The 17,212-nt window shown below is 36.2% G+C and overlaps 1 protein-coding gene across 1 annotated transcript in view; it reads left to right on the top strand.

The window, feature by feature from the left end:
* The window catches only part of LOC111159845 (intraflagellar transport 74), a 90,895-nt gene extending 87,963 nt beyond the window's left edge, over positions 1-2,932 (top strand). Inside the window, exons 19-20 of the mRNA XM_022522502.1 lie at positions 865-925; positions 2,623-2,932. Of these exons, the coding sequence (XP_022378210.1) occupies positions 865-925; positions 2,623-2,741 (180 nt within the window). The 3' untranslated portion in view covers positions 2,742-2,932. The remainder of the gene's footprint in view (positions 1-864; positions 926-2,622) is intronic.
* The last annotated feature ends 14,280 nt before the right edge of the window (positions 2,933-17,212 follow it).

Here is a 17,212-nt window from a genome sequence, read left to right as displayed (position 1 = left end):
GAGATATTAATGCTGCTTCAGTTTTCAGATTCTTAAAACTGATCATTACCTCTTAGAAATGTCCACACATAACGTAATTTTAATATTTCATTTTTCAGATAGTCCTTTGCCTAGGAAAAATACTATGTGCATCTTAAAAAAGAAAGACCATAACCCAGAGTTAAAAGGTTAATTAAATCAGAAAAACAATTTAATTCTATAACAGTAAAATTGTCTTCTGAGGAAGCAACCATCAATATAATATCCACATTAGCTTCCTGTTGATGCAGAAATTATTGTAACAGTGCCAGCTTTTAACCAACCCTCTTATAATCTTCACACTGCAGCTCTGCTCTTATCACAGCTTGTGGAATTAGACAGGAAATTTAGCCCTGGAAATAAGGAAGTTACTCCTATATAGTTGAACCTTTGACAATGTTAGAATATATATCACATTTGTAGCATTAGACTTCTAGATTTCAAGGAGAGAGTCCCACCATGTCCCATTCTTTTCTTTCAAGTTCTTTTTGGAAAGGGAAAAGTCATAAATTGTCTTTCAGTTACCATGTTCATTGGCATAATAAAATTATAAATATTTTCCAATTACATATATAGAGTAAAACCCATTGTCAAATTCAACATTATATTTATTAATGTATTTTACTATTGTTTAATCTTTTCTAATTTTCCTTTTTGTCTGCCATGGGTCTTTATCTCACTAAAATGCAAGCAGTTGATACTATTTAAAATTAAATGTTTTTGGGGGGCGCCTGGGTGGCTCAGTGGGTTAAAATTAAATGTTTTTTTTTTCCTTATCCTCTTAAAAGGGTGTATAATTGTTTTGAATATGGGTACTGTTTAACCTTTTTATTTTGTGTTTTTTAGCTTACAAATTTGGAGAGGAAATGGCAACACCATGAACAAAATAATTTTGTGATGAAAGAATGTATCCTTTAAAAAGAAGCAAATGAACTTGACTGAGTGATTTTTTTTTTTTTTTTAAGATTTATTCACTTATTCGAGAGAGAGAGAGAGTAGGGTGTCAGGGAGGTAGAAGGAGAGAGAGAATCCCAAGCTGACTCCCCACTGAGCAGGGAGCCCGATGCAGGGCTTGATCTCACACCCTGAGATCATAACCTGAGCCCAAATGAAGAATCAGATGCTCAGCTGACTGAGCCACCCAGGTGCCCCAGAGTAATTTTTTTCTAAGAATTTCTTTAAATAAATGAAATGAAATGAAATTTAACACAAACTTAACAAATATGTAATATGTACAAAACACCAAGCTTAACTATGTGGGGAATAAATGAGTAAGACTTAGTTTCCAGTCTACAATAATTAGGGTGTGTACAAAAGTAACAATAGAAAGCAGACTATACAAAGTCATAGTGTGGCATAGTGACTAAGTGCACAGGATTTGGAGTAAGGAGATCTAATTTTCAGTGTTGACTGTACTGCTTGTAGGTTAAGGACTTTGGGCAATTTAATTTGTTTAAGCCTCACTTTTGTCATCTCAAATATAGTTAATATTTCCTTCTCATAGAGTTATTGAAAGAATTATATAAAAGCATGCATATATGTATATTCGTAATTGTTTGCTGTTGCTAATAATGCTGTACCTTGGATATCTGGGCAGCAGAGGAAGGTAAGCCTAAGGAGTATCCTGAGAAATTTGACTTTCAAGCTCATTCTGTGTTTTAGCCAATTCAACTTCACATTTCTATCAAGGTGGTACTTAAATCCCATCTTCTTGCTAATCTTTTTGTGTGCTTATATATGGAGGAGACAGCTACTGAGGACATGTGTTGTGAAATTTTAAGAAAGATTTCCCCGAAAGTTATTTTCTATTCCTTTCTTTGACCCTTTAAGGACATTTCTGCTTGGAGAAGTAGCTCCTGGCTCATTGGTAGTTTAGTTTCTCCTCTAGGAAACTGCCGAACTTCAGTTCCGGGCAGCATGGATCCCAGCTTACTTCCACACCAAATGCATCAGGGGCCGTCATACTACTCAGTTTAAAAGCAAAAGACTGTAACTGAATATGCTTTAGTCTATCAGTCTAGTTTATGCAACACAAAGTAGCAGATTTTGAAATAGAGTGAATTATAGAGACTTCTGAAATTCAGTGTGGTACTCTAGAGAACATGGTTGTTCTGAATATTCAGTTCTCAGACCAGAATTAGATTGAGATGCATAATATTAAGTATAAAAAAGCTCTTAGGAATGCCTGGGTGGCTCAATCAAGCATCTAACTTGATTTTGGCTCAGGTCTTGATCTCAGGGTCGTAAGATTGAGCCCCATGTGGAGCCCTGCACTCAGTGCAGAGTCTGCTTGTCCCTCTCCCTCTGCTCTTCCTCATGCTTTCTCTCTCTCTCAAGTAAATAAATACAACCTTTTTTTTTTTTTTAAAGCTGTTCTACTGTTGGTGAAATTTTTTGAAACAAGTTTTGCTTAGCCTTTTAGGTTTCAATTGATCTTAATCTGTTAATATATGTATTTTTAAATATATTCTATTTGTGCTTTTTCTGGCCATTTTCAATTTTCAGTAAGAGAAATTAAAAAAAAAAAACGATTTGATTCCTTCCTAACCCAAAGTGGATTACTATTTTTGTTGATCACTGTTTCCCCTTAACTCATGTAATTAGTCATAGCAACCAAGAGTCAAGAGAGTGATTACCAGTCAATCATGAAGAATGTGACCAAGCAGATTGCAGAGTACAATAAACACATTGTGGAAGCTCTACATAGCATGAGCAGAAACTGAGTCTGAACCATCTGCAAGTCTCTATAGTAGTAGGCTCTTGGTGCTAAGCTTTGTATAAGCTGACTGAAAAAGAATAGCTTACCCTTGAAGAGTTTAAAAATTTTGAGTGCTATAATTTTTGCGACCTCTTTGAAGAGGTTGTACTATTTTAAATAGTATAATTGTTCAATAAAAAGTTTGCATACAGAAAAGCATCTTTTTATATTTGTATTTATTTGTGTGGGTGATAAAAACGTGTCAGCCAACTAAGAGATGAACTAAAAGTGGCCACCGAGATTCACTTAGTTGGTATAATCCATCTATGGCAGTAAATGAGATCATTTTTTAATGTGTCAACTTTAGGAGGAATACATGGAGGGAGATTCTGACTTACTGCTTATATCATCCTTGTCAATTTTGCTTCTAGAAAAAGTAAGAATGGAAGGGAGATGTTTAGCTTTGAGCTTTATTTCTTAAATAGGGTATATTTGATGTATTTTAGGGAATATAAAGTTCCAGGTAAGTGTATTAACACATATTCTTTGTATATCAGTTCTCCTTAAAGATTCAGAATTGAAAATTTTAACCTTTGCATTTTAAAAATATTTTTTCATGTGTATATGCTAGGAAAAACATGAAGTTTAAAAGAAATGCTGCACATATGGTAGTCTGTTTTAGACAATGCCTGTTGCTGTTTATTGCCACTCTGGAATATACATTTACTCTTTTGGACTGTAAGTGGATTAATTTTGTATTGAAATTAATTTGAAAAGAAAAACTAGAAAAGGTAGAATTGTATAGTATAAATCTAGGAGATATTTTAGTAACTAAGATGTATCTTCTCTTGTAGGCAGGAATAAGTCATCTTTACCAGCATATTTCTTGCAACTGTCCTCCTTTTGCTCTGGTTTTACGTTCATCAAGTAACTCCATTTCTCAGTATTCCTGAAACACAAGCATATTGGTTTCTTTAAAAAGTGGGGGGGGGCTTTATTGAGATATAATTTACATATTATAAATTACTCATCCATGTTGCTTTCTTGAAGTAAATATCACCATAAAGTCTTCAACTTTAGTGTGTGTGAGATTATGTAGATGGCTGAGCATTGTCGATTTTGGTTAACTCTGGATTACTAATATGGCTAAAGATCCCGGACAGTGATAACATTCATTAAGGTGGCATTCTGAAAATATGTTCCTCAAATCTTCAGTTCTTCAGGTTGTTAATAAGTGTTATGCCACCAAAGGATTCATGGTCAAAGAAGTTTGGAAAACATGGTATGTAACAAAGGTAAATTTTTTTTCTTCTTGACTGCTTAGAGGCCTTAATGTGCTAATGTACAATAAGATCAAGAAGAGTATATAGTATTTAAGGAATTTTTTTTTCCCCCTGAGTGGTGGGATTATGGTTGTTTTAATCTTCCTTGGACTTTTTGGCCTAAAAATTTTGGTTCAAAATCATCTATATCAAAATATATAAAATATTTAGAAGTGCAATCTTAAAAAAAAATAAAGAAATGCAACAAAAATTCAGATAAAGTTCTATATACAGTTAGTAGTTCTAACCTGTGGAAAAGGAGTATAATAGTAAGACAACTCTGCAGTTATTGAACTAGATCTGACTCAGTCTTCACCCAGAAAGAAGGTCGGAGGAAGAATCTAATAAACATATGTGTTTGCATTATAAGAATGAGAAGCTTGGAGGGAAAAAAAAAAAGAGTATTTCTTTTCAAAAAAAGCAATGTTTGCAACCCCTGTTTTAAATTACTCATATATGATATTTGAGGAACATAATTGAGCAGGATTTCTTTAAACTAAAACGTGTTATCTGAGGGAAATTCTCACTAATGTCTCTTCCTTCCTCTCAGAGCTTTTCAACAAATCCAACAAGAATATTTCTTTGCTAGGATAGAACTGGTGGCTACTATCTGCATGAACCGGCTCTTCCTCAGTCAGTGACATTGCTCAGTGAGTTCCATTCCTGTTAAAACAACACCTTGTAAGTCATATGGAAAGAAGCTGCAGACTGAACAAACATGCTGAGTAATTTTACTAATGAAAATCAACATGGGAAAGTTAGCAAGTCTTTGTTTTTCCCATCCTTATCCTTCATCAATAAATAAACATGAGTTCTTGAATCTCATTTTCACTAACTGGGGAGTCCTTGATTTGGACCACATTCTGATGGAATAATGCCATTCACACTAGAGATAAAAGACCAGTTAGTAGCAGCTCCCAGGGTTCTTGCTATCTGCCTGCCAGTAAATTAGAACATTTAGACTTAAAGTAAGAAGAAATCAAGATGGACTACTAGAGCATTATTGTCATCTATTTTAATATTAACATATCTTTCATTTTATAGTATTCCTATACTTAAGTATACTTAAGTATAAGTTTTGGATTAGGTAAATGAATTGAATAATCATGACTCCTCTACTAACTTGTTATATGACCTTGTGAAGTTCTCAGTCTCTGAATTTATTTTTTTCATCTATAAAATAAAATAATAGGGCTTAATCATAAGGTTGGGCCAAAGAGTGTGCGGAATTCAAGGCTTTTGACACAAATGGCTTTCAGAAAGGTAGCATGATATTAGCAGTGTGCAAGAGTGCTGTTTCCCTGCACTCTTCAACACAAGTTTTACCCAGGTTGACAATGCAGTTCCTCATTTGTTTTAGTTTTTTAAATAAGCCTAATTGCCTCATTACTATAATTAGAAACTTTATTGTGTTTTAATTAATATGCAGGGTATGTTTCATACTAAAAAATTAATCTATTAATAAAAGTAGAATTTTAAAAATATTCATTATAACTTTATAATAACAAAAGGTTAATGCTTGATGCTTATTTTTAAAAGATAGTAGACGATACTTTGCTGCTTCAGTATCTTCTCTCATTAATATATCATAATGTGTTACTGCTCTAAAAAGCTGACTGTATAACCTTAAGTGGAATAGGAAGAATCCGTGTAGAAATCTACCTGATAATAACCAGAGGTGTTCTCTTTGATCATTTTCTCTGTCTTTCTCCAAGTCAGAGCAATTACACATAAGGATAAGCTATGTTAGAGGAGAGACAGTAATATCCATTAAAGAGTTCAGTGTACAAGAGAGTTTGGAGAAAGCATGAGTCCTTAAGAATTCAATGGTCTGCTACCTAACAGAGGCTTAGACACATTAGGTAAGTCTCTCACAAGAGAAATATAAAAACTAAAATTAGATTTTCAAAATTAACTCTTGTTTTATTTCCAAATCTTTCTATAAAACAGTATTCTTACCATGATAACAACATGGTGATACCATGGATGAAAAGCAGACTTAATCGGTTAAAATTATATTTGGCACAAGGCCAAGAAAGTACTACTATTAACCAAATTGAAATATTATCTCATTTTCTGTGTTTTCATTTTCAGTAGATAAACTTACCCTATTAGAGGAAGCCCAGACTGACAAAGTGAGAATATTTGAAATAGTCCATAAATTCAATCTGAATTTTTTATCAAAGGACACTATAGTTCATTTTTAAAAAGCCTCTGTGTTTAATTTGCTGCTTGTTAAAAGTGAACTTTCCCTTAGTTTACTGGGGGTGGGAAGGGCTGCCTTAGAGATTGACCAGCCCCACCCCATCCCCCCTGCCAAGGACAAAGCAAGTCCCTGTGTCTCAGGATTAGGGGAAATGGTTAAGAAGGAGAGGAAAAGAAAATTGCTTTTCCAGCTTCTCTAACTTCCCATGTAGCCTACAGAGAAAAGCAAGCATCCCTTGGGAGGAAATAACAAAAGTGCTAAACAGTAGATGGATGGATGAAGCCTGCATCCCTGCAGGGTACTGGAGCTCTTGCCTTTATAATGTCCCTTGGCTTGTAGTTATCAGAAGCCCAAATGGACGTTTACTACCAATTGGCCCAACCCTCCTGGGCCTCTACCTTTGAAGATGTTCCTTGGCTCAGTTCCTTTTCCTGCCAGAAATATCAAAGTCACTAAAGGGGGTTTGGTAAAGCTGTAAAAGTCTGGTTGCCTTGTTTCCTTTTCCAAGGGCACAATTGAGGTATCAGTTTAGACCATAAGAGATATTCATAAGAGACCTTAGGAGACAGCTAATTAGAAGAAGCGTCAGGTAATAAGAGATAAAACTCTTCTTGCAAAACCATGCACAACTATATTATCTCCAAGGTGCCCCTACCTCAGCCAAAAAAGAAAGTCCCCCACAAAATAAAGGTTCTTTTCATTAAGCATAGATTGGAATTACTTACCAGATACTTTGATTGGGGCACCTGGGTGGCTCAGTGGGTTGAGCCTCTGCCTTTGGCTCAGGTCATGATCTCAGGGTCCTGGGAGCCAGCCCCGTATCGGGCTCTCTGCTCAACAGGGAGCCTGCTTCCCCCTCTCTCTCTGCCTGCCTCTCTGCCTACTTGTGATCTCTCTCTCTCTCTCTGTTAAATAAATAAATAAAATATTTTAAAAAATACTCTGATTTGTCAGACTTTTGTTTCTTAAAATATTTCATGACCGTCCTGTGTAGTGCCATCCCCCTCCCTCAACAATAACCTCAACAAGCATGGCAGGTATTGATGCCATATTTGCTTAATTATCTTCTCAGTAAGAATTAGAGTATGATCTGATGAAAAGAATATTTATCTATCTATTTAATAAAGATTTTATTTGAGAGAGAATATGCATGAACGGGGTTGGCGGAGGAGCAAGGGGAGAGGGAGAAGCAGGCTCCACACTGAGGAGAGTCCTATGCCATGTGGGTCTCGATCCCGGGACCCTAGGGTCATGACCAGAGCCAAAGGCAGATTTTCAACTGACTGAGCTACCCAGGAGCCCCTAAAAAGAATTTTTAAAAGAATTTTTCGGCTTAATTGTCTGAAATCATACCAAGTTAATGCTTTGATATTGTGTGATCACAGCCTCATAAATTTTAATGTAAACAAAAAGGATATTTCCAAATGATGAGAGGAAACTTAACACTAACACTCCAGTTAAGGAAAAGCCCCTGGGATTTCAGCTACCACGTGGTTTAGACCCTTTGCCATGTCTTGTTTTTCTTTCATTGTGATGAAAGCATCCATGACACAAATATGATTAGACAGTTCTTTAGCTTTATTTTTTTTCTTTTTATTTATTTACTTGACAGACAGAGATCACAAGTAGGCAGAGAGGCAGGCAAAGAGATGGGGAAGCAGGCTCCCCAGTGAGCAGAGAGCCGATACGGGGCTCAATCCCAGGACCCCGGAACCATGACCTGAGCCGAAGGCAGAGGCTTTAACCCACTGAGCCACCCAGGCGCCCTTCTTTAAGCTTTCTTCATTGAAAGACTTTTGTAAATCTAATTACTGCAAAGATTTCTCTTACTTACTGGAAAAGGTCCATCCGTTCATAATACTCAAGCTAGTCACATAGTTGCTATGGCTCTTTGCTTCACCACCTCGCTCCTCTGCTTGTACGTAATTACAGAAACAACTGAAAGGGCATGGGACCTTTGAGTTTAGAAGTTCTTCATATGCAGCTACAACAGCTGACAGCCTTTGGGCAACTCGTTCCAGTCTCCCTGAACCTATTCTCAGGGTTATTATAAGATTCCTATGCAATTAAGGTGTGTGAAATTGCCTTAACATGTAGAATGCCATGTAAGTAAAGTAGTAGTTTCTATATTTCTTAAACGTGTTCTCATCCCCACTGCCTGCATACAAACACCATCAGTACCCATTTTTCCCTCTCAGAAGCACACATGTTCCATCTAAGAAGCAAATGTCTTAGGAGCATAGTTTCTAAGTCCTAAAAGAAGGTCCCTCTCTGTCCAAGGCTAACTCCTCCCCTGGTGCTTATCATATCCACTGCAGATTACTTATGAATCTTTCTTAATCTTCTATTATCCCATTTCTCCTGTGGTTTTAGTCATTCCTCCATTGATTTGATCATCTCAGTATAGAAATATATTCATCTTCTTCCCATTACTTTCACATTCATTGTCTGTAAAAGACTGATCTACTTCACACCCTGGTCTCTTCCCACCAAACACTGCTCTCTATTGCACTAAAACTGCTTTGTTAACACAACTGATACCTTAATTACCAAAACTAATGGAATCCTTTGTGTTGTATTCTAGTAAAATTTTTGTGTAGGTTTTAAAATTATTAACCACTCCTTCTTTCTTCATTTCCATTTTATTACCTCTCTTTCACTTAATTCCTCTACTTTTTTGTCCACTGTTCAGTCTTTCCTAGGCATTTCCTCTTTTTGGTTCTACAAGAGGCTTAGAGAATATTAGCTTGCCAAATGAAATAGAAGTTTTCCCCTTGGCTATTGGAATTGTTTCAAAGATCCCTATGTGATAGGCTAATTTGATACTGTGATAGTGAGTTTGTGATTGGGATTACTATATAATGAAAACTGGACCATGACTGCTTTTTTTCCATAGACTTCAAAAGTGTCACTAGATATGGGTAATTTTTAGTAACAGCTAACATGAAATCAGTTTAAGCCTCATCTAAAAGTATGAAAAGCTACAGTAGCAGAAATATAAACCAAAAAAACCTCCATTATTAAACATTTCCTGAATACTAGTTGTGTAATTACCAAGTACCAGGGTCACTTGAGCATCTTGTCTTCATCTGATACTGCTAGACCACAAGTATTTTCTCCTTCCCTCTTTAAGGCAGGTTAGTAAAAATAATTTCTTATTTCTACTGAACTATGACATTTTTCATCACATTGTGGGCTTCCTGAGGTCAGGGATGATGTCTTAGTCATCTGTGTCTTCTCTGCCAAGCAGACTACTTGACATGTAAGTTCACAGTGAAAGCTTACGGAGTTGAATTTGTTTGGATGTGATAGACTAAACCAAATTAAAATGGCATGGGAGATGCTTTGGAAAGTGGTTTGGAAGTTCCTTAAAAAGTTAAGCATAGATCACCATATGACTTAAAAATTCCACTTGTAATTGTATACCAGGGAGGTGAAACCTATTCACACCAAAACTTGAACATGGATATCCATAGCAGCATTATTCATAATAGTCTAAAAGGAGAAATAGTCCAGGGGCACCTGGGTGGGTCAGTGGGTTAAAGCCTCAGCCTTTGGCTCAGGTCATGATCCCAGGGTCCTGGAATCGAGCCCTGCATAGGGCTCTCTGCTCAGCAGGAAGCCTGCTTCCCTTCCTCTCTCTGCCTGCCTGTCTGCCTATTTGTGATCTCTGTCAAATAAATAAATAAAAATCTTTAATAAAAAAAAATAATAAAAGTAGAAATAGTCCAAATGCCAATCAGCTGGTGAATGGCTAAATAAAATGTGGTACATGTACACACACACACACACACACACACACACACACACACAGGAACATTATTCAGCCATAAAAAGGAGTAAAGTACTAACATATGCTAAAACATGATGAACCTTGAAAACATGCTGAGTGAAAAAAGCCAGTCATAAAGGCTTTAGAATTTTGTATGATTTTATTTATATGACATTTCCAGAATAGACAAATTAATAGAGACAGAAGGTATATTAGTGGTTGCCTATTGATGAGAAGAGTTGAGGTGGTAATAATCAAGGTGCAATATTTATTTGGGGGTGATGAAAATATTTTAAAACTGACTGAAGTGATGTTTGTACAACTCTGAAGATTTTTTAAAAATTTAATCATACACTTTAAATGGATTTTATGATATATGAATTACATCTCACTTTAAAAAAGAACACTAAGGGGCACCTGGGTGGCTCAGTTGGTTAAGCATTTGACTTTAGGTCGGGTCATGATCTTGGGGTCATGGGATCAAGGCTATGTCGGGCTCCCCGCTCATCGAGGAGTCTGCTTGTCTCCCCCTCTCTCTCTACTTACCTCTGCCCCTCCCCTCACTCATGCTTGCTTGTGCACTCTCTCTCTCTCGCTCAAATAAATAATAAAAATAAATAACACTAAGAAGAGTTAGGAAGCTACATATAAATCATAAATCTAGACTTTGGTTAATGTGGAAGAGACTTTTCATGAAATTACTCATTTTTTAAAAAATGATTTTATTTATTTGAGAGAGAGAGGGTGCACAAGCAGGGGGAGCGGCAGACAGAAGGAGAGGGAGAAGCAGGCCTCCCCACTGAGCAGGGATCCTGATGTAGGGCACAATCCCAGGATCCTGGGTTCATGATCTGAGCTGAAGGCAGACAGATGCTTAACTGACTGAGCCACCCAGTATGCCTCAGTATAACTCATTGTTTTAAAAAAGGAAAGTATGTGGGAGTTGTATACAGTTACTCAAGAACTCTTTGAACATTCTCTTGGATTCTGCTCAGAAACAGAAACGTTTAAAACCCTATTTTTCGGGGCACCTGGGTGCCTCAGTGGGTTAAAGCCTCTGCCTTCGGCTCAGGTCACGATCTCAGGGTCCTGGGATCGAGCCCACATCAGTCTCTGCTCAGCGGGGAGCCTGCTTCCTCCTCTCTCTCTCTGCCTGCCTCTCTGCCTACTTGTGATCTCTGTCAAATAAATAAATAAAATCTTAAAAAAAAACAAACCCTATTTTTCTCCCCTAGCATCACTACTATAATCCAAATGGAGCTTTCTAAAGCTTATTCAAAGATAGGCCAGATTTCTGTTCCTCTGGGGATGTTTAGATAGATAGATAGAAACAGAGAGAGCTGATGACACTTGTTGGAGAAAAAAAAGGAAAAGTACAGAACTTGCCCTTCTGTAAATATAATTGAGAAAAGAGTTCTTTTTTTGTGGAGTATTGGGATGGGTGAGAATTTTGGTAACTTTTCTGTCATAATACTTCTGACATTTGCAGCATTTGATTCAGTTTTCCTTTTTTCTCTTACTGTGGTTGAGGCAGCATCCGTTGAAATTCATCATTCAGGCTTGCCTTTGCTTCCTAGCTGTCTTTTGAGGGTCAATGATGTGTTATTTCTAGGCAGGATTTTTTTTTCCAATGGCCAGACTGTTTCTTCTCTAAGAATGTATACAAAGAAAAGGAAGTATGAAGGCACTGGAACAGTCTGGGTGCAGACTTAGAGCCACTGTACAGCTTGTCCATTTTAACATCATGTCAGTCATTTTATGTCTGTGCAGCTGCATTTGGAAAATGGGGGACATAGCTGTCTACTTCTTGAGAAAGAGCTAGGAATTAAATAGATAATGCTTTAAAAATATTTTGAATTAAAGATATATATATATAAAGATATATATATGTATGTATATTAGAAATTAGAAAGTTTCATCCTTGAATAGACATGTGTGAGTGACTTATAGTCTGTGTCTATATATATATGTATACATATATATAAATATATATGTGTATATATGTACACATATATGTGTGTATATATGTGTATATATGTACACGTGTGTATATATACAATATGTGTATATATAAAATATATTTATATTTTATTTTTATATTTTGTATAATATTTTGTATATTTATACAGTATATATACACATACATATATGTGCGTGTATATATGTATACATGTATATACGTGTCTATATATATAGACACACATGTGTATATATATACATGTGTGAGTGACATACTGTATGTGTCTATATATATGTATACATATATATATACACATATGTGTCTATATATATATAGACATGTATTTGACTTTAGGTCAGGTCATCATCTTGGGGTCATGGGATCAAACCCTGTGTTGGGCTCCCTGCTCATCGAGGAGTCTGCTTGTCTCCCTCTCTCTCTCTCTACCTACGTCTGTCCCTCCCCTCACTCATGCTTGCTTGTGTACTCTCTCTCTCTCAAATAAATAATAACACCACTAAGAAGAGTTAGGAAACTACATATAACATAGGAAACTACATATACATATACATATATATAGACACATATATGTATATATGTGTCTATATATATACATACAGACAGACACACTATAAATCACTCACACATGTCTATTCAGGGATGAAGCTTTCTAATTTTGTAGGAGGAAATACTGTGCTGCAGATTTAAAACAGTGATGTCCAATAGAAATACAATATGAAGTACAAATGTGACCCAGAATTTTTAATTTTCTAGTACCCACATTAAAAAATGGACAAAGAAACAGGTGAAATTCATTTTAATATATTTTATTTAACTCAATATATTCAAAATACCATATTAACGTGTAATTAACAAAACAGTTATTGAGATATTTTATGCTTCTTTTTCTGTTCTAAATCTTTGCATTTTTATAGTGTATTTTACACTTAATTGCTCAGTTTGGACTGGCTACATTTCAAGTTCTCGATAGCAGAATATCAATAGTGACTACCAATTGGACAGCATAGATTTAGAATTTAGAAATTTTTATTCTGTTTATAGCAGGGGATCAGCCATAGGAGAAAGCCAAATGGCAGTTTTGTTAAATAAAGTAAAATTGTTTCATAAGGAGAGAAAAAAAACAATTTCCTATGTGAGATTATAATCTAAAGTAGGACTTTCTGTATTCTTTTTGATTAGTCTTGTTACTTTTACAAACCTATTTTCTTTGAAAAGTAATTTTAATTGGTCCAATAAAAAAAATATATGTGGTAGTTAGGGATATTTTAGATACTTTCTTCTGAATGGGACCTCTGAAAGAATCAGACTGGCCAGATCTTCTTAATTTTAGGAACTGAAAATATCAGAGGATTTGTGAATTGTGCTTACATTTAATAACTCCAATACTAAGAAACATTGTATAGCTATATAATATATGAATTAGTTATATATAATAGTATATTATTTATATATGACATATACTAGTTAGTTATATATAGCTATAGTATTTTATATCCATTTATATGATGCCATTATCAGTAATGTTTTCTTCATTTATTTCTGTATCTAAATAGTAAACTTTAATTGCATGATTTGGAAAGCTTTGAATTACAGAGCTGCTCTAAGAAAGCCTCTAAACTGAGACCTCCTTTGGAAAAAATCAGTACAGGAATGTTTTTCTAGTCTCTCCTCCTATACCCCCATGTCCATTGTCAAAAATAACATATTGATAAGTCTATTTAATAAGTATACCCTTTTATTTAAAATAATACTACATGGAGGGGTGCCTGGGTTGGTTGAGCATCGACCTCTTGATCTCAACTCAGGTCTTGATCTCGGGGTCCTGAGTACAAGCCTCACATTGGGCCCCATGCTGGGCGTGGGGCTTACTTAAAAAAATAATAAAAATAAAACTTACATTGGGAACTAATAGAAGTTTAGATGTAGCTACAAACAATTCTCAATAAGGATTTACTTTAACCTGAATTTTGACACTTAGTGAATTATCAAATATTGTTATGTAACAATGTTTAAAGTAGGCTGGGCCACACAAATAAACTTAAATTACATTCTGCTACTCTTGAGCTCTGCATGAAATTCTCCCTGCCTAGTTTTGAGCCACACTCCCTCTCCCCAGGCCTTCCTCTCAACCTCACAGATCTCTGGCACTAGTATCTGCAGAGGAAGGAGTGGGGATGAAGGCAAGTGGATTAAAACAATGGGGAAGGGAAGAAGACAGAGTAGGCGAAGTACCTTGTGACCTTAAAATAACGAGCTGTGTTTTCCTGTGTGTCTGGTATACTGTCTCTAAAGACAATTCCAAAAAAGAAGCTATAAAAATGTTTAGAATAAAGATAACATCCTTGGGCTAAGAGCCTGCCCTACCAAGTTTGCTACTATGAAGCTAGTCACATTTTTTAATGTAACTGAAAAGCAGATTTTAGTGTTTGGAAGGTGAGGAATGGGAATAAGCTGAGGTTAGTCTTATTGTTAGTCTACAATCTTTTGAAAGAATTGACAAGAAAAGTAGTATTTCCCCCTGTTCCCATATGTTAGAAAAAATAACCAGGACTTCTTGCTTGAAAGAGAAATAAGTTTCCAAGTTTATTGATTCAGGTAAAACTGTTGTGTGCCTCTAAATTTTTCAGGTTTTTTTTTTTACATTGAAGCAACAAATAACGAATGAGCAAAGAGTGAAAATTTCAATGCAAGTAAGATTTCTAAATAACTGTGGTGCACAGAATATTGCCTCCCAAAGATGTTCACATCCTAAATCCCACAATCTGTGAATCTGTGCCTTAAATGGCAAAAGAGACATTATAAATGTGATTAAATTAAGGATCTTGAGATGGGAAGATTGTTCCGGATTAGCTGGCTGTGCCCAACGTAATCACAAACATCCCTTTAACAAGCAAGAGGGTCAAAGCCGTGGAGATAAAATGTGAGGAATAGAATCAAAAGTTAGAATGATGTAATTTGGGGGAACCTGGGTGGCTCAGTGGGTTAAGCCTCTGCCTTTGGCTCGGGTCATGGTCTCGGGGTCCTGGGATCGAGCCCCGCATGGGGGGGGGGGGGCTCTGCTCAGCAGGGAGCCTGCTTCTCCCTCCCTCTCTGCCTGCCTCTCTGCCTACTTGTGATCTCTCTCTCTGTCAAATAAATAAATAAATAAATGATCTTTAAAAAAAAATAGAAAATGTAATTTGAAGATGGAAGAAGGGCTATAAGCCATGAAATGCAGCTGCTTCTAAAAGCTGGGAAAAGAAAGGAAACAATCTCCCCTAGAGCCCTTAGAAACATTTTAGCTACAGATCTCTCAGACTTGTGATTTACAAAACTGTAAGGATAATAAATTTGTGTTGCTTTAGGCCACCAAGTTTGTGGTAATTTATTACAGTAGCAATATATACAACATAAGCCTCAACCATCTGCAATGAATTTTTATCAACTATAGTTTCTGTCCTTGCATTTATTTATCATAATTTCACTGGCAATAACAGGAACTACTAATGGTATGAAGTCCATCATGGTGAAAGCAAATCATACTCATACATATAAAGGCAACCATACCAGCAAGTAAGGCTGCCTATTTCCGTTTATCAAATTCATTCAGCTACTATATATTGAATAAAAAAGTGACCAAGACCAGCAAAATTCCTGCCCAGATGGAGCCTGCATTCTAATGCAGGATACAGACAATAACCAAACAGTGCTATTTCATATGATGATAAATTTTCTTTGTAAATGCAAATACTGGCTGATTTTGAAAAAGTAAACAAAGTGTCTCTTTGTAAACCCAGCTGCTGAGTTCATTAATTCTTTACTACTTAAGATGTTTTTTCTGAGGCATTCAATAAAGCCTCCAGGAGTTCCTCAAGACCTGGCATCCCATCTGTTTCATACCAATTTTCTCAAATTTTATGGGATAATCACTTTCAAAGAAGACATAAATGAATATAATAGCCTCTGTCCTGATAATCCACCTCTAACCTTAATGCCATGTTCTGGCCAACATCGCAGAATAACCCAGGACTGCTGAGTCTCAAGTTGACTCCAGAATCTTTATATAAGACTGTTTTAGGGATGGTAATTTCATTGAAAGTTTGCTTAGGAGACTTGTCTTAAAACTCTGTTGGATAGAAAGCACACCGTTTATTTGAGGAATAGTGATGTAGGGTAGGGGGTGAAATTCAAAAGCTTCCCCTAAGCCAGGTGTTGCTACTGCTACTGTAAGACTGGTAACTAGAAAGTTAAAGAAATCCAGTCACTGCCATGGGCAACTAGGGAGGTCTGAATCAAAACAGAAGACTGAAGTCAAGGGAATCAAAATCAAGAAGCTTGGTTAACTAGAAATATGGTAGACACCAACTAAGCTCTGTTAATGTTCTGCCTTTGTGTTACCTGGTAGTTGAGCACCTTCTAGCAAGATGTGGAAATACAGTATTCTCACCTTTATGCCTGATGTCATTAACCAGTAATTGTTCCAGCTGACTGTAAGTGACATTTAATGGAACTGCACAGGGAGTTTCATACTATCTGTGTTTTTGCCCAATAAGATAAAACTCCAAGCAGGTAGTAAGTCTACATGCAAAAACAGATTTAAGAGACAGCCTTCATTCTTTCTCTTACACCTTATATTTAATTCAACAGCAGCTTCTAAAATACTACCTGATTAATCTACTTTTCCCCATTTCTTTTATTATAATCCTAGTTGAAGCCACCATTGCATTTTTTTCTTGGACCTTAACTGATCTCTTGCCTCTCTACAATCCATTCTTTAAGAGCAGCCATGGTAATACTTTTTATTTTATTGAAAAATATAAGAAGTTGAGTAAATACAACTTCTCCAATGAAGACCTACAAATGGCTATCAGACACATGAAAAAAATGTTCATCATCACTGGCCATCAGGGAGATTCAAATTAAAACCACATTGAGATACCACATTACACCAATTAGAATGGCCAAAATTAGCAAGTCAGGAAACAACGTGTGTTGGAGAGGATGTGGAGAAAGGGGAACCCTCTTACATTGTTGGTGGGAATGCAAGTTGGTGCAGCCACTTTGGAGAACAGTGTGGAGATTCCTCAAGAAATTAAAAATAGAGCTTCCCTATGACCCTGCAATTGCACTACTGGGTATTTACCCCAAAGATACAGATGGAGTGAAAAGAAGGGCCATCTGTACCCCAATGTTTATAGCAGCAATGGCCACGGTTGCCAAACTGTGGAAAGAACCA

The sequence above is a fragment of the Enhydra lutris genome, unplaced genomic scaffold (genome assembly GCF_002288905.1).
Source record: "Enhydra lutris kenyoni isolate GAN:26980312 unplaced genomic scaffold, ASM228890v2 scaffoldscaffold70, whole genome shotgun sequence".
In the NCBI taxonomy this organism is placed as follows: Eukaryota; Metazoa; Chordata; class Mammalia; order Carnivora; family Mustelidae; genus Enhydra; species Enhydra lutris.
This window is presented reverse-complemented; position numbering and strand designations above follow the sequence as displayed.